Genomic DNA, 18,213 nt, shown 5'->3' with positions numbered 1-18,213 from the left:
ACTGAAGCAGCCTCTGTGGGCACCTGGGTTGCTTTAAGCTCAAAAGGGGTCCTGGGCTCGGCTTTCCTGGGTCTGAAGGTTTGGTACCACACCGCGACCTGCCTGCACAAACCCCCGCAGTGCTGCCAGGCTGCCCACGCTGTGCCAGCCTCTGGCCAGCCTGTTTGCTGGAGGACAGCTTCAGATGTATTATCTGTGTGATGACAGACTGCGGGGCCACTGCTACTGTTTTATTTGAATTGCAGAGATCTCAAATAGCCCCAGTCCTGTGCCCTAATCCACTGTATCTGGGATGTACAAATACAGAAAAACCCAGGTGGGTCTTGTTCTTCCTAAGCTCCCTGGGAGCACTGCTAGTTAAGTAGGTCAGTGCTCCAAACACACAGATGTACAACACATGTCAGACAGGAGAGATGCAAACTGGAATCCTAAGCCATCAAGTGGCTGTTAAGACCTTCATAAGGACAATTAAAATATTACCTTTCATACAAGCAATGGAAACAAAAGTGGCAATTAGTTTCAGTTACAGCTTTGGAGTTCTGAACAAGCATCTTCAGATGCATTTTCTTTTTGGTCACCTGATCTGTGCATCCATGACTGCACAGGCATCCATCTCCACCCTGCAGATGAACACCTGAGCTGTGTGTGATGGGACATGTGCATGCTCCCTGTCTGGCAGCCTTTGCCCAGGGAGCAGCTGATGTCCCTTACCCACCTTTTGCTGTTGACTTGTGTCACACAAATGCAGCAAACAAAGTGCTGCCCCATCCAGTCACTCCTCTTCAGCAGTGAACCAGACAACTTTACTGCAAGGGAATTCACTTGTTACCACCCACTGCAAACCTCCCTCTGCAGTTATATGTTGTGCTCATGATTAATAAAAACAACTACATATGGGTAAATCACAGGGGTGGTTTCATTCATTCATTCAGTTTGTGAATCTGCAATCAAAATAAAAGGTGTTCCCCAAAGGCTCATTCCCAGGCACTATCTGCATCCTTCCTGCAGGAAACAGCTCACTGACATGGGGGAATAAACATTAGTATTCATGGAGTTCACTTTAATACAGTTAGTATTTGCCAAGCCAAATTCTGCAAAACCAGTAAAACCCTCACTGCAGCTCTAAAGACATCAAGCTCCTGTGCACAAAGTTTGGGCTGAGGTTGGGTGGGGTTTGGTTTTTTTGGGTTTTATTTAATTATTTTAGAGTAAAACAAAAAGAGTTGAGAAAAAAGTTACCAAAATTTTTAGCCTTTGTTTTATTGAGTTACAACAAATGAGCAACAAGTTAGAAAAGTTGGATTTATTCAAACTCCCTAGCATCCTGTTTGTGCAGCATACTGAAAGGTGGGCAAGCTTTCCAACCCCAGCTTGTCAGAGGAACGCACTGGACAGCTCTTGCACCCAGGCTCCTGCTCTCCTCTGCTCCCTCCTCTCAGACAGACAGCCATCCCCACACAAATCCAAATTAGCAGTATTTGAAAAAAGTGCACTCAGGAACCCAGGAGTGATCTAAAAATTTAGTGGCAAAGGTTAATAAGAAACTTCTGTTGTGCGCTACAATGTCTAAAGCTGGAGGGCAGACTGCTGGTTATGGTGTCCATCACTGTACCAGCCAGAGAAACACAAATAAGTTTGGATTATGAAGCATCTTCATTTCCTCATTCCAACCCCTCTGAGAGTTATACTGCATGTTTAAACAAAAAGTGCTAAAAAAACGCCCAAACCAAACCAATAATCAAAAGAAGGCATTCTAGCCAAATCTTCAGAGACCCACAGCTGGGGCTGGCTGGTGAAAAGTGAAGTACAGGAGCTAGAGAAGACTTGCCTTGTAGGAGCATGGAAAAGCAGAGATTTAAGTATTTCAATCAGTAGCAGGTGGCCATAGAACAAAACAAAAAAGTCAAAACAACAAGAGAAAAAAACCAAAAAAACAAACCCCACTGCTCCAGAACATGTTTAACTGGTCTGAAATGTAAACTGGAGTGGGGATCTGGGCTCAGGTGTTGATCTGCACCAAGACAACTCCAAAAGATTGCAACTCTTTCTTCAAACACTTCAGGAAAAAACCAAAAATCTCCCTCCTCCACAAAAGACACTTCCCTCCCCCCAACCAACCCCAAAATTTCTCAATTGCATTATATGCAAGAATAACTTGCACCTATTAAAAAAATTAACAAAATTTTATGTTTTACAAATCTGTTCCAGTAGAGGAAGAGGCTGGGCAGGAAAGTGGGTGGGAAAGAAACTAAGAGAAAACTATATACAAGGACCCTTTCCTCTTTCTTTCTTCTCTTTTGTAATGCAGTAGTAGGACTTTGGCACTATCAACAATTCCATGGTGATGCTCCACGAGAGTATTTCTTCTCACTGTGCCTCCACAAGTGTGGTTTGAGACCTGGAGTCACAACACACTCTCTCACCCAGGCAGCAAAATAGAGTTTTCTTCTATTTTCAGACAGCATTTCCCCTTCAACATTAGGACAGTGCAGCCGATGAGTACCCCTGCAAAAATAACAACAGCAGCATATTATTTTTTAAGGCACTATGAACTATTTGAGCTGTTAACTATGATGAGACCTGGTTTATGTCCTTGCACATATGGTAACTCTATTTTGTGTTAACTGTACCCTGGGGCCTATCCTTATCACAGCCTCATGTGGTAGGGTGTTGCATTTTTGCTGCATGTAACACCCAGCTAATAACCCCCTATAGACTTCTAGCAGGGATATATGGTCCAGCCTTGGCTCAGGCACATTCTCACACTGACTCAAAATGATGCGTGCACGTGTTTGGGGCAACTACTTTGCAACCACAGGACAGACAGCGCTAAAATCAAGAAGACTTCAGGTCTTTCTCCCCCAGTAAATCCCCTGGTAATACTTCCTGTTTTACATGATTTTAGAAAATTATACAAACTAAAAGGCAATGGAAAAAGTTGGATGTGCCTGTGCTCTGCAGAGCAGCTTCCTGGTTCTGCTATCACTCCTGCACCTACATAAAGGCTGCACAATTGGACCAAAGATTAAAAGATGACCCTTCAAAACCCAACCTTCAAATAGCCACCAACTCACACATATCCCCAGCTCCCAGCAAAAAGCAAGAGCTCTATGACAGGGATTATGCTCAGGTTTTCCACACTGAGGTGTGAACGTGCAAGAAGTGCAAACATCCTCTTCACCCACCCTGCCGCAGTGCTCACTGAAACCTGAGCTAACTCGTTATTTCACACCTCTTAGGGATGTTGTTGTCTGGTCTGTTATTTCCCACAAAAGCAGTGGGCTCTATCTGGCATCTGCAATGCAGTCAAGCCTGGGGAAAGGCCATAGGCTTGCACCAACATCAAGGGGAAAAGTCCTCCCCCCACCCTTGAGACCTTCCCACACAAGCCCCTGCTCATCCTGACTCACTGGAAAATTTTAATTGCTGCACTGGGTTTTGCTTCTCCCTCTGAACTCCTTCATTATATTAGAGCTTGGGTCTCTAATGCACCTCACTCATTTCAGGGGAAAAAGCATGTCCTCCCTACTTCAGTCTCATGCCCTCAATAGTTTTAGGGTGACCTGAATACTGCAAAAACCACCAGTCAATCCCATGCTGAGTTACTTCAGGATGCTAACTTGGAGTCCAGTGCCAGCAGCAAACACTACTGTGAGCCTTCTAAATGAAACATTAAACCTCAAGAGAACTGAGAACTCGGGCAGAAAGTGAGAAACCCCAGTGATGTTCACTTTTGGTGGTTTTGGACACTGAGGAATGCACTGGGTCACTGGCAAGCAAGTCATCTCAGTTCCTGCAGCAGTGCAGAAGGGGCTGGAGATGCCAAGAGAACCCAGACTACCTCTGATGCTCAGTATCATGCATTCAGCAGATGCAATGGATGACTGCCTTCAGGCTTTTTTTTTTCCTACTGTGCAACCTTCACACATGCTTTGACTTTGGCAAATCTCCACAGAGCAGTGGTCATAGCCATCAAGATCCAGGGTGTTCAGCTACCTCGCTCCCACCATGAGCCACAAGCTTTGGTGCCTACATCGTGCAGGGTTCATGCTTAAAAAAGGAGGTCGTGAAATAACTCCAAAAAAAGATATTCTACTGTGAAAAGGTGGTGATTGGGGAAAAAACCAAATCATTCTGAGAAAAAACAAAAGCTCTGATCTTGGGAAAACCCCACAGGGAGACAACACTACAGAAAGCCAGCAGAAGCTGCCAAACACTCTGGTCCTGCTCTCCTGTCTGAGCTGAAGTTTGCTGTATTTAATTCAGAACCAGTTTCTGTTTGTCGAGTTTGTGCAAAGGAGGACAAGGGACCTAATTCTGACCTGTGCTGCAGGAAGGCAGGAACCTCTCTACTGATGGAAAGGGAGCTACAGCACTCTCTTGACAGAGCAGTTGGGCTCAAGAAAGCTGACCTGCTCCATGGAATAAATCCAATTTTGCCAAAAGCTTCAGATACAGACTTAGCCTCTTCTTACTCCTGGGATGGCATTGCAGAGCCTGGCATGAATCGTGCTCTCACAGAGGCCCAGTCCCTTGTGAAATGCCCTTTAGCTGCAGCAGCAGCAGATCTGCCAAACATGGATCAGTTTTGGAAAAACTCAGTTTTTTTAAGGTTTTTTAAGGTCTGTGTAGGCTATAACACAAATGCTCTCTAATAGTTCCAAAATCTTCTAAAGCTACATACTGGAGAAGAGAGTGACTGGGATGGTCTGGAAGAACTACGTTTTTACAAAAACGACACACAAATTCAGTCAAGAAGGGTAGGGAGGTCAGTCATCAAAAAACATTCATTTTAGACTATGTAGATCAAGCTGGCAAAACAGCAACACCACTGTTGCTGAAATGAATAAGAAAGGAGCATGCTTCTGCCTGATGTATGGTTCAGCAGTGAGAGACTCACACAGTAAGTGTGGCTGTGTGAGAGACAAGAGGAATCCCTTGTCAGCTCTTCAGTCCACCTCTTACATGTGGTACCTGAGGAGCATGTTAGGAAAAATCAAGCTTTTATGACAACTGACAGAAACAAGTTCTTTCTCAGGTCATACAAAAGTCTCTGCTTTTGAGTCATACCCTGGATGTCACTTGGGATAACACCTTGTTAATTTAACATCAAAATTTTAGCTGAAAATGTCTAAGATTGGCTGCCCAATGAAAGCTTAGAAAAAGTAGCTGAGATTATTCCCTGAGTCCCATCAGTGAGGGGTATAAAGATTCCAAATTTTGTGTCACAACAACTGTGGCAATGCCTCCATGTGCGCACCACAGAGGAGGCACTTGCATTTCTCAATGCAACACTTACAGGCAGAATATAGGAAAATGAAAAAGACTTTTTTAAGTCCCCAGACCAGCACACTGAGAAACTGGTAAGGAGCAGAGGACAAAAGGGCCCTCTGACCATTACTGCATGATCTCTGCAGCAGAAGTCCTGCTCCAGCGCACCTCTTCTCAGCAGGTGCATTTTTCACACAACCACCAGAAAGCTCCTCATCACTCAGCAACAGTTTAACTGAGATTAAAGTTCTTACAAAAATTCCTTTCTGGTAACACTTGAGCAGCTCCAGAACCCTGAAGCTTTATGGTCAACATCTGTACCAGGGCACAGAGGCAGGAGGTTCACTCCAACATACCTGACACTGCTCACAAGCACAGAAACGCAGGCACCAAACCTAGGCTGCTGGAAGGGAGCTGCTGCAGGTCTTGATTTCATAGTACAAGAGGTTTGTAAGAAACAGGGGTTTCAGGCAACTCCCCCTGCTCCTGCCTTCTCCATTGCCCCTCTGAGCCCCTGATCTGCTCCCTCTCCTCAGAATCAATATTTGTAACTGGAAGGGGGAAATGTTCTGGAGTAACAACCCAGAGAAAAATAATCCCACAATGCATTTCTTTGTCACACATTTGACTTTAAAAGGCAGATCAGATCCTGGCTCTCCCTTCTTATGTGGCTGCACAACAGTGGCACCCCAGTGTGCCTCTGGCTGATGTTCCCACATCCTTCTTCCTTTAATCCCTGCCTTTGACACACAGGTAATCCCTGTTCCTCACATCCCTAATGACCAACTTTTTCAAGGATAATGCAGGACAGTGCCTTGCAATGCAGTCTGAATCTTTAAGATATTTTGTTATAAAGATGCTGTCATGAGATTTCTCAAGATTAGCTAACAGAATTCACCGTTAAAAATAATACCACTTCAGGGTTGGTGTTTTTTCAATTCAGAATGTCCAGGACACTTTGGGACAAGTACTGCACATGGAGAAAGTGGCGTGCTAGGTGGCAGGGCTTGCTGCTGAAAACTGCACCTCTACAACAGGTAGTTCAATCCAAGCACTGGTAGCTATAATAGCAGAAGTCTTGTGTGGAGGCACTTCTATCAGTTCTGGCTTATTTATTTATTTATTTTAAAAACTTTTCTTTTTTAAAGAAATGCTAAAGTATATTTTACTTATTAGATGGCAGAAAATTACCAATTTTCTCAAGCAGGTGTTCTCTCACTACGGTTTTTAATGCAGGATGCTGAACTTTCTGTAGGATAAGCTCTAAAGTTGTGGTTTAAGGAAACTGGTTTGGGAGAGACAGATTCAGTTATACTGAGCACAAAATGTTACAGGTTCCAGTGAACGCAATTCAACATGCAAATATTACTGACAGTGCTTATTCCAGATTTACACCTGTGCAATTGTGATCAGAAACAGGTTTCAGCTCTCCAAATAACAAGTCCTTTCACATTGGGAAAGATATTAACCCCTCCCCCCCTTAAAGCCAGGCCCTGCAGCTTGCTTTTAAATTCAAGATCCTGTGAAGAAGAGCTGCTAAACACCCACACAGCTTAGTCTGGGGCATTTCCTAAGCCTCTAGTGAGAGCAAGCAGAACAAAGCGAGACTGAAGAGAGTTCTCACTTGCAAGAGGAAGAAAACACATTTGCATGAGCCACTTCAGTCCCACTTTTTTTTTTTTTTTTGCTCACTTTTGCATAAAGAGGCATCTGTGTCCTAGACCCTTCCCCCAGTGACCTTTTGTTTTCAACATAGCAGGATGCTGCAAAGGAAGGACCTGAGATGCAAAAACAGGCAGAGCCTCTATTCAGTGATCTCTCAGCAAGGGGGATATTAGCAACTAGTGTTACTTACTATTTCTTCACGTGGCTCGGCTAGCATGTTTTATGTAAAGTTGTTAAACATATAGGTTGTTTAAAGTCAGAAAGTTTTAAGGTTTAATCACTTATTGCAAAAAAAAAAAAAAAAAAAATTATGAAAACTTCCCTTATCCAGGACTTGGCCCACAAGGAGACAAAAAACAAGGCAAACAGCACTAACCCCTCCTCTATCATGCAGTTGGCTTTAATTTACAAGCAGAATGGGTCTCCCTTTTGTTCAGGCATCCAGCAGGCACAAAGCATCCGGCAGGGATGGGCTCCAGGGATTTACACTGAAGCAGGGCTACAGAATGCTGGAAGCACATCCTGCCAAAGGCAGGCTCAGAGAAACAGGGCACCCTCAGCATTACCTGTCTATACGTGGGAATTGTCTCCAGATATACTTTCAGAGTCCAAGTCTGCCAGCTCTGTGTGGCCCTCGGGGGCCGTTTGGCTCCAGCTGTCTGTACAGTCCGAGGCAGCGTCATCCTCGCCCACCGTCACCTCCACCCAGTTGACCTCTGCTGGCTCCTCGTTCTCCTCACTGCCGTGGCCATCGTGGCTGTTGCTGCACTCCAGCCTGTCCGTACCCTCTGCTTGATTCCCCAACAAAGAGTCCTTCAGTGGTTCGCAGTCTCTTTTTGCCCTCACCACTGGTTTCCCCCCATTCTCTTCATTCAGTTTTTTATGCTCCTGGTAATGCTGCCGAGACACTTCATTACCATTCTTTGGACTATCAATGTGTTTTGAGCTCTTTTTCTGGCTTTGCTTGTTATGACCATCACCAGCATACTGCTGCTGGTACTGGTCAATCCATTTAAGTGACCCTGTTCTTAGTGAAGACCGGTTCTCCTTGAACCAGCGAACTATTTCAGTTCTCGTGAGCCCAGTCTGAGATGCCAACTGGTCATACTCCTGGGGTGATGGCCACTGGGTCCTTGCAAATGTGCTTTTCAATAGATGAATTTGCTCTTGTGTTTTCTTCAATGTGGTGGAGGACCCAGATAAAGCACCAGGGAGCTGAGAGCTACTCAGAAGTTCTGCCTGGCTTATTGCACCATTGGGAGTTCCTTGATCCTTAATTTTTCTGTATGATCCCATTGAGTCCAAGACAGCTTGCTCCATGCTGTCCCTTATCTTTCTCCGCTCAGAGAACCATGAATCTATCTCCCTCCTACTCAGCTTAGTCTCCACTCGAAGCCTGTCCAATTCTCCCTGGGTAGGAAAAGAGCATTTTAAGAAACTCTCCTCAAGGGCCCTAAGCTGCTCTTGAGTTTTCTCTTTGAATCTCTGGGGAGCAAAATCTGTGTATGGGTGAAATGACTGGCCATGTCGACCAGCTGAAGGTGCTATTTGATCTTTCCCTAAAGCATCACCAGGAATTTGCACAATGCCCCTCTGACTTCTGTACCTGTGGTCACTGAACCACTTTTTGATCTCACTCCTGGAAAGACCTGTAGCCTCTATAAGCCGATAGACTTCTGAATCATCAGGAAACTGGCTTGTCATGAAACTGGCCTTCAGCTCTGCTATCTGCTCCTTGGTCTTTTTCCGCTCACTGGCCGGGGTCACTGGAACAGCAGTCACCTTGGCAGGAATCTCAGGCACCTGAACTATGTGAGGACGCTTGGCCTCTGGGGCACTTGATAAGGTCTGTATTGTCCTCTTTTGCCCCTGGTTTGGGGCAACAGCAAGTGTAATTGGTGAACAGGAAACAGTTGAACCATTTGACACAGGAGTCAAAACCAGGCCAGTCTGACCCAGTATCTGACAAGGCAAAGCTGTCTGGATGATGGGCTGTGGCATTTTTGCAGTTGCCAAAGGAGCTGGCAGGACGGTGATAGTCTGGGGAACTGCCTGGATAGTACCATTGAACATCTTCTTCCTTGCTTCCTCCACTTCTTCAGGAGACCAACTTATGCCATGCTTCAAACGTTGCGTAGCAAACCAGATTCGGATTTGTTCTTCGGGATGTTTTGATGCTGCTGTCAACCATGACAACTCTGCTTGTGTTGGGTAGGGAAACTTATTAAAGGAGTTGATCATGGTTGCGTTAGTGTCCAGTGCAGAGTTGTATTTGGTACTGTTCAGAGGGACCGGGACCTTGGGGACAAGGTTAATATTTGGTGGCAGCTGTACAGAGGGCATAACATGGGCTAACACATCATGGAGAAGGTCTCCGTTTATACAGGCAATAGCTTCAGTGGCTTCAGTTATGATGCGGGGGAGAGCGCCATCCACGTGGTTTTCCATCACTCCCTCTTCTGGCTTTTTAGATCCCTTCTTGTTTTCCCCTTTAGGCTTTCCCAGTTTCATCACCGGCGCTTTATTTGCACTGATCCCCCCATGAAGTGGATCGTCACACTCTGCATTTTCTAGCCCACTGCTTGTGACAGTGACATCGTTAGTGGTGGCCTCAATAGACTGCTCTAGAACAGTCTGATTATTGCGTTTAATTAATTTCAGTTTAAAGTTAGTCTCTCCTGGGTGATATTTTGTGTTGTGGTCAGATAAAGAATCGTATTTTTTGGTTGTGAAGTTGCATTCAGCACAGACATACAGGGGGTTGAGAATGACATTTGGATGCTGAGTGTCAACGTGCTCTGTAAATTCATTTAAGTTTTGTGTCGAGTAAGGGCAGTACTTACACTCATAACCACCCTGGGGTTTCTTAGACTGATTTTCACCCGTGGGCTTCGCCTCCACCACTTCACAGTCTTTGACTGAGTTTTCTGAAGGCAAATTTTTTTTGGAGTCCTGCTGCGATGCACCAGTCCCCTTGTCTTTAGGAGTCTCTACGCCCTCGGCACCTTCCTGCTCCATGACTTCAGAAGTTCGCACCATACAGGGAGTTGTGGACTTTCTTTTGCTGGCCATGGCAGCTGCTGGCAGTGTGTTGCTGTCCCAGATGGTGGCTTCTTTTGACAGGGTGAGCAACCAACTCAGTAGATCTTGCAAACAGCTCCAATCTTCCCTGATTATTTGACTGTGTTTTGTTTAAAGAATTTCTGCCCTGGCTGTGACCCTCGGCTTCGCCAGTAGACCTGTCAGCTGCATGACACCTGTGAAACAAAGCACATGTTGTTAAGCACTGATCAATAAAACACGGATTTAGCAGAAAGCCACAGCTCAAGGTGTGTGCATTTGCAAAGCATGTGTGTATTTTGGATATCGCTGAACTCTTCCTCCTCCTCATCATCATTTTAAGAGTCAAAAATCTCCCGAAAAGGAATAAAAGCAATGGGTAATTTGCAATGAAGTGCACCACAGGAAGAAAATGACTGGAACAAATAAGATGAACAGACAGGGAAGATTAATTTCCACTAGACTCAATGTGTTTAGTCAGGAAAAGAAGAAGATACTGCTATAAATACTGCATCTTTTTATAGAAGCTGCAATTCTATTAATTACTATTTTGAAGCCTGCAGATTTGAAATTGAGTGTGATTTATATTAAACTTAATTACTTCCCACTGTCACTTACCTTGTAAATATGACTACTAAATTACTCTGGTTACTAATGACGGGTGATTTCTAAATAAAGCTATAGGATCTGCCTTGGTTGTAAAAGTAATTGCAGAAAGAAGAGTTAATGTAAATCTACTCTTCCAAAGGTCTGTGTTTTGAGAAAAGGTGGGCTCGAAGAAACTGCAGCAAGAAAACTACAGCAGATTTGTGGAGGCCTATCAAGTCTTTTCCAGAAGAGATGTTTCCTTAAAACACCACTTTTCACTCAACATTGACAGAAAAAGCTACCAAATGCCACAGAAGCCCTCAGATATCTTTTAAACAGGGTCCCTTTCTGTGACCCCACTGATAATGTCCCAACTTGTGCATGGCACTCCCTGCAGAATTAAAAAAAGCCAAACCAAAACATTTTAAAGCTTTATTTTTAATGCTGAAGCACTTTCGAAAGTTCTCAAATGCAAGAATTCTGTAAAATGTATTTTCTGAAGGATAGGAGGCAGACATCAGTCAGTACAAGCACAAAGAAAAATTACACCAGCTTTTTTAGGATCTATACACACTCATCAGGACTGGATGGAGGGAAAAAGAACAATTTAAGTCTCAGAAGAGCTTAATTAATAAAAAAAAAAGGATAAAAAAAGATTTGACAAGATGCTTTTTAAAATTTATCACTGATTCAAATTTGTTAGTCTTCCTGGTCAGATGGTCTCTGGTTTCATAATACTTCTACAGTCTTGATGGAAAACTCAGATTTAACAATCAAGAAGTGTTTGGAATTGAGTGGGAGACACGCTGGTGTGTACAAACTGGTGGAGGATGGGAAGTGGAGATTTGCAGAGTGGATCAGGCCTGCACTGAATTCTGCAGAAGTGTTCTAAATGGAGAATTTGAACTAGAGGTCAAAGATACCCCTACCCCTTGCAAGGGGGACAGACTGGGTGATTTTTAAAGATCATTTCCAATCCAAACCATGATCTCATGTCTAACCAAATGAACATTTGCTTATTGTGAAGATTGTAAATGATAAGCTGAATCCATAACTGAAGACACGAAGATCTAACAAAATAAAACACCACTGCAGTCACATCTGGACACATCCAACATCAGCAGACACTTTATGACCACCTGAGTACTGTTCCTGTATCTGCTCCTCTCACTTGAGCCTTGGCATGAGAGAATCTGTGACAGCAGGCACCAGCTTCTCAGTTGTGTTTGCAGCTGAGGAATACTCTGCAGGTCTCCAGAGCACAGTGCTGCTGCTCTGCCTGTCACAGATCATTCCATTCCTGCACATATGGAAACTCAAACGATACACGGCCAGAGGAAGCAGCTCCAGCTGGGGATAGGAGCAGGGATGGCAGCTCCCAGCTCTACGCACTCAAAACCCAGCATGAAGCAATTCCCCATACACGAAACTCCGTGTGCGAATTCGCCATGCTGCACCTCCACAGACAAGGCTCTTGTGAAACTCAGGCGTGAAACACCAAACACACCATGGAGAAGATCCCATGCATATTTACTATGGTGCAGATGCCTCTGATAACTGCACAGTGCTTTGTGCTCACAGCCACTGCCACCCCTGCACCTCCCAGCCCTGACACAGCCAAGGCACGCTCCTGCACACTTGGAGAAGCATCAGAGCATCTGACTGACTTTCCATGGGGACATTTAAGCTCCAGGTGCTTCCCTGGGAAATAGAGCATATTTGCTGAGCTCTGTGAAACAGGGATGGGGCTGCCCACAGGCTAATGGCTCTGCCTTGGCCAGGATGACCCAGTGCTATTTCCCCTTAACCTAGGAACACCAACACAGTCACCACCACTCCCCAATGCATTTGCCTCTGAGCCAACATTTCCTTTTCTGTTTGTTTTCCTTTTGCCTTTTAATGATAAACAAACAGAAGAACAGTGAAAGGAATGATGCCTGGTTTTCTGTACATTTGTGCCTATTTACTGTTAAACTGGATCACACTGAACGTTCTCTATTATTTCCACATATTCCTTCAAAATTCCCCTTCTACTTCACCTCACAATTGTCCTTCCACAGACATTTTGCTGTGATCTATGACTTGCTGTGTCCCACTGCAGGTGGGATCTGAAGCTAGAGACAAACACACAACTTTCCCAATGTCCATCTTCCTGATCAGACAACTGTGCCTGCAGAAAATTAATTTGCTTTGAAACTTCTTCCCTTATACCAAATTTGGCTGAAACAGGCCAAAAGACAAGAGACAGGGGCAGAATGAGCTCTGTAAGCCCAGCTGGTGCTGTGAACAGGGTGAAGGTGATCAGGTCATCTCCCTCTTCCCTGTAGATTCCACAATATTTGTGATACTGACTTTCTTAGATGAGGGAAGGGAGACGCAAGGCACTGTCCTGGGCCAGGATAAGGAAAATGGAGCCATGGCTCCTGGGATGCTCCTCTGAGTCTTGCTCTCCCTCCCAGGCCACAGCTGCACCTAATGGTCTGCTCCTCTTTTAATGTATGACCTCGTGCAAAATTCATGTGGCAACATCAGCAAAAGGAAGAAAATTCAAAGGACATCAAAGACAGAGCAAGGCTTATTTATATTTCACTGAACTTCCCCCCACCTCCACAGGAAGAAAAAGCTAGGAACATAAAGGAATGCGATGGAAGAGAAAGAGAGGAGAAAGAGAAACACCTAGGTTACAGCTTTGATTCAATCAAAGGTTTCTTAAAAGTCAGACTAAATGTTTTGAATTCCCCAGTCTCTGGAAGCTTAGCCAGCTCTCTGCTGCACCAAGCTCCCAACTCTTGTCCTCATAAGAGGACAGGAGGACTGGCCTCAAACAAGGATGCTCTGACACAGAGGAAGGGCCAAGGTCCTTCAAAACATATCTAAGTGTATAGAAAGATGAAAAATTCTGTCTGCTACAGTTTTTTTAGAAAATTGTACAGATTGTTTCTTCTCTTCCTTCTTCCTTTCCACAGAGTGGTTTTCTGCATGTCTAATTGCTGCCTTTCTAACCCTACACTTTGAGTAGTTTTTTTCTGCCACATGAGAATCATGATGCACCACAGAAATCAAGCGCAAGTCAAATGCTTCTTTTTAGAGGTCAATAAAAGAAACTAATTACTTTTAGTCTATGATGTGTAGTCTTGGGCATTCATAACTAGCTGCAGACTGTCTTTGTCCCTTCGACGCACACCCTGAATGATGGGGAGGAGAAACTCAACACTTACCTGAGCAAGGAGAGTTTATTGGGATCTCCAAGCAGGAGCTCCTGCAGGACCTCAGGAAGGATGTCATTTGGGATAAATGACACATTTATCCCAATAAGGATGTCATTTGGGATAAAGCAGTAGAAAGCTCCAAAAGAGGATTGGACCCCCCGCCAAAACACATCATTGGGAGGTGCATCATGTACATTTGCAGGGACTGCCACAGCTCATCCCAGAACATTAGAGAAAGCATCAAGAGCATCTCACAGCTTTCAAACATGAGCCACTTGCCAGAAAATCAAAACCCCAGCAGAGAGCTTTAAATATGCGGTGTTGCTCCTGACAAAACTGATAAATGATGCCACTTCAGCTCCTCCAATGCAATGGCTTAGCAACTGGCACATCCTGATAGCAACCTGAGCTGCACTTTACCACCTGAGCCCTGTCCACAGGGCATGCATTCCTTCAAGAGGCAAAACCCACATCTGATATTCAATGCAGGGCTGCACCATGGTCAGGTCAACCTCTATCCCTAAAGCTGGCCCTGTTATCCTTTTATTTTGTTATGGACAGGACTGTGGACAAATAATCTCTTTTTTTGGGCTGCTGCTACTGTGGAGTGCCCACAGGAGTGAGGTGCAGGGGTGCAGTCAGCAGCTGCCTTGTGAGCTCACTGGGTACTCACTGGGCATGGGGAGGGAAGACAGTCCTCATCCCTCCAGCTCACCTGCTACATGTCTTGCTTGTCTCCCCATACTGCAGGGGGTTGAAAGAAAAGAAAAATCATCCTATTTTTTGAATTTTCTTTTTAAATGAACAAATGCACAAAGCACCAAAAGGCAACCAGGTGAAAAACAAAAGTGCTTGGCTCCAAGGAGAATCTGTCATTGTGAATGAGGTTTAAACCAAACCATAGAGAACCTGTGTGCAGGAACAAAAACTTTCAATTTGCTTTGCTTCAGCAAAGCCATCCAGGACAGGAGCACATGAGTTAGAACAATGCCTTTTAAACTTATCTCCCCACAAGTGTGTCACAGCACTTATGAGTGAGGCCCTAACCTGTCTGCATTTAATTTCTGAAATTTGTTTAAATAATGAAATAATCCAGCCACAGTCCTCTGATCAACTGAACCCCTTTTAAAATGGCTACAGAGCATCTGACAAGAGAATGAAGCAGGATCTTAATGGCAACTCTGTGCATGACTGAGGAAATGCCAGATTTCCTATCCTGGCCCCAGACTGGGGAAACTGCAGAGAATCACACAGGAAAAATAAACTGTGTTTTTAGGCCTGGCTAGCACTGGAAAACGCTTGCCTGTGCAGCAATGCCACCTTCCATCAGCATAAGGTAACTGTACAGTGCAAGCTAAGGGATGATAAAAACAAATCCAAAAGGTTTCTCTTGCTGAATATTGAAATCTTTTCACTCTCTCCCATCTTTACCTTGTGCGCATAGCTAAACTTTACACCCTACTTCCACCACAACAATAGGCAAATATTTGGGTAGAAACTGAACTCCTTTTCTATACTGCTGTTCCCACAGGCTCCTCCAAGGTGGTGGCAGAGTAGGAATTTTCCATGGCACCTGGACACAGCTCAGTTGCACAAAGCATCATTCAAAACCCTGTGAGCTGTGGCTGGGGAAGTGGTAGGGCAGGGGAGAGATAGGGCAAGATGCTGCTTGTTTTCCCTCATACCACAAAACATGACTGAGTCTGGGAAAGGCGGTCTAAAGACAACCAAATTTGAAGGTATGTCTAATTCAAAAGCATGGAAAAGTTTAATTTTAGCAGAAAGGAAAAAGTGCATCAGAAATATGACTGCTTTGTGCTGCACCTTGCTTTGAGCCAAGGGCTGGAGTAAAGTAAACAGAGGCTGAAAGAGGTTGAACCTCCCAGGCAGTGCAAATGGATCTTTACTTTTCACAGATAAACCTCACTTTTAAAAACAAACAAACAGAAAAAAACAAAACACTTTAGGGACACTTGTGTAATTCGCCAATAAAATCTTTCTTTATTTTTTCATCTTGCTGCATTGTTTGCTCTACCCTGTGCTGGCAGAGAATTCCCAGCACCTGGCCTCATTTGAAAATGAACAGTGGGAACACCACCAGCATGAGGATAACTGCAAAAAAGCACACAAATATATAGCAGTGTTCATTTGCAAGGGCTGGCTGATGTTTGAAGAGGGTGGAAACATTTTAGTGCTTTACTGCTTAGGAGCTCAGTCTCCACAAACAGCGTCCTCTCTGCTACACAGGACAAGCAACAGCAAATTACGCCCTTGTAATTTAACACCCACACCCCCTTTGTCTGAACATGACATTTAATATCACAAAGGTATAAACTCCTCCTTACAGCTTTCCCACGCCCCTTCCCCAGCTTGAGGACACAGCAGAAGTAACAGAGGAGGTACACAGCACAGAGCTCACCAGCAAGGACTTGTTGGGCATGAATTGTTCAGCCCCTGGGTTTTTTTTTTTTTTAATACCATCCCACTTTATTTCACAGTAAGTGGATCTCAGCAAACCGCAACACAGATGCCATGCTCTGCCCTTGGACACTAGCCAGCATCCACCTGCTGATCACCACCTTGCAAACCTTGCAGGTTGCTTTTAAGGCAGAGACACCACCTGCATCCTTTTTCCTGAGCTGAAGAATTTGCTACCCCTTCCAGGACATGTGACCAACCACAGAGTGATGTTCATTCCTGGATATCTTCAGCCATCTCCTCTCACAACCTCCCAAGCTGGTGGGTGCCTGACTTCCCCAGGATGCAAATGCTGCGTCCCTCTGTGCATCTCGGATTTTAACACTCGACTCCAACCTGTGTGGCTGCCCAGAAGCCATGCTCAAGTTCAGAGCAGAGCAGAAACTAACTCATATTACTTGACAGCATCATAAGCCCCCCTTGACCATCTACTCTTTGTCCACGAAGGCTGCAGCAATGCAAACAGAAGCAGCACAGGGCAGAGCTGTCATCCAGCTCCACCATCAGAGACACTTGAACTCGCATTCATTAAAGTTCTGGTAACGTTTTTCTCCTACAAATACAAGGATGAGAGGGGAGACACACATTTCACGGTGCAAAGAAAGAAACATGCCTAGGGTGATGTTCTCCCTTCCTTCCAACTGCTTTTAGCATGCAGCTGCTACAGTGATATCAAAAAGCACATCAGCAAGCACAGCAAAAAACACGTTGTTGCTCTCCTCTGTGATAAAACACTTAAGAACATTGCTTAATTACATACAGAAGACTAAGTGGAAGCAAACCAGGGCAAATAATTCCTGCATGATAGATTGGGACTGCAATGATTAACAAAAAAAAAAAAAAAAAAAAAAAACAACAACAAAACAACCCAAAAACAAAACCACACAGAAAGAAAGGCAAGTTTTGTGAACTTGGGCGAGCTTTTAAAACAGCATTTAAGTCAGACCAGCATAGAGCTCCAACATCTCTACAGTTTTTTTGTAAGCTGAATAAATCCCAATTAAAGGGGAGGTATACAGATTGTTATAACAATAATTTTTGCAGATATGAAAAAATAAAATTGAAAGTTTGCATATGTTGCTATAGACATTTCTAATTATAAAAAAATTCCCACATAGATGTCTGTAACAGGATGCTGTGACCATGAATATTTTTCTACAGGAAAGCAGCAATTGATAATTTTTCTTTCTTTTAAGGATCAGAGACTCACACCTTTCAAAAATGATCAGCAAACCAAACTGCCTCTGGGACTCCTGATTTCCCCAGCAACACGTCCTGTGAAACTGGATGTCAACACGTGAATGGGGGCAGGAGCAAACCCAGTGCACATCCCATCTCTGCCTTGCATCCCCTACAGCACAGTCACTGAGAGACTCTGTAAAAACACAGAGATAAAACAAGAATCAGAAGTTTTGGTGGGCTGAGGGTAGAATGAAAGGATTTTTAAAAGGTACCAACAGCTGTAGAAAATCCTGGAGAACTGCATGATGAAATTAATCACATGAAAGCTGCCTCAACATTAACAGCTCAGCTGCGATGTGACCACTCCATAGAGATAGAAAAACTTACTCTGAAAAACACAGGTATTTTGGGGAAAAAAAACCAAACCCTTTGTAGGCTTCACCAGAACAGGTTGTGTGGCAGCACCATGCAATAGGCTTATTTCAGAGTACACTGCTAACAGGCTGTTCTTTTGAACTAAAATGTTCTCATTCAAGATGTGGGGAAAATGGTGGTATGAACGCAAAAGGCCAACCCCTTCTCAGAAAAGGGGAAGTTGGATATTGCATGCCGTGAATTTTCTATTATAAGTACCAATCTGCAATCACTGGCTTGTACTTTTTTGCCTTTTTTTAAATGCAGGCTTAATTCAGTTGCTAAAAAATAGATTAGGCCTGACTAGCTTTTTTGCTTTCTGAAAAGAAAATCTAATATTTTTTTC

At 44.2% G+C, this 18,213-nt stretch overlaps 1 protein-coding gene across 2 annotated transcripts in view; it reads right to left on the bottom strand.

The window, feature by feature from the left end:
• Nucleotides 1-1,235: 1,235 nt before the first annotated feature.
• Nucleotides 1,236-18,213, bottom strand: part of ZHX2 (zinc fingers and homeoboxes 2) — a 74,140-nt gene continuing 57,162 nt past the window's right edge. For both annotated transcript variants that reach the window (XM_053947071.1, XM_053947061.1), the window contains exons 3-4: nucleotides 7,503-10,193; nucleotides 1,236-2,505 (exon numbers count right to left, since the gene is read on the bottom strand). In XM_053947071.1, the coding sequence (XP_053803046.1) occupies nucleotides 7,507-10,008 (2,502 nt within the window). In that variant the 5' untranslated portion in view covers nucleotides 10,009-10,193 and the 3' untranslated portion in view covers nucleotides 1,236-2,505; nucleotides 7,503-7,506. The remainder of the gene's footprint in view (nucleotides 2,506-7,502; nucleotides 10,194-18,213) is intronic.

Source organism: Vidua chalybeata, chromosome 1 (genome assembly GCF_026979565.1).
Source record: "Vidua chalybeata isolate OUT-0048 chromosome 1, bVidCha1 merged haplotype, whole genome shotgun sequence".
Classification (NCBI taxonomy): Eukaryota; Metazoa; Chordata; class Aves; order Passeriformes; family Viduidae; genus Vidua; species Vidua chalybeata.
Note: the sequence above shows the minus strand (reverse complement) of the source record. Positions and strands in the feature narration are given on the sequence as shown.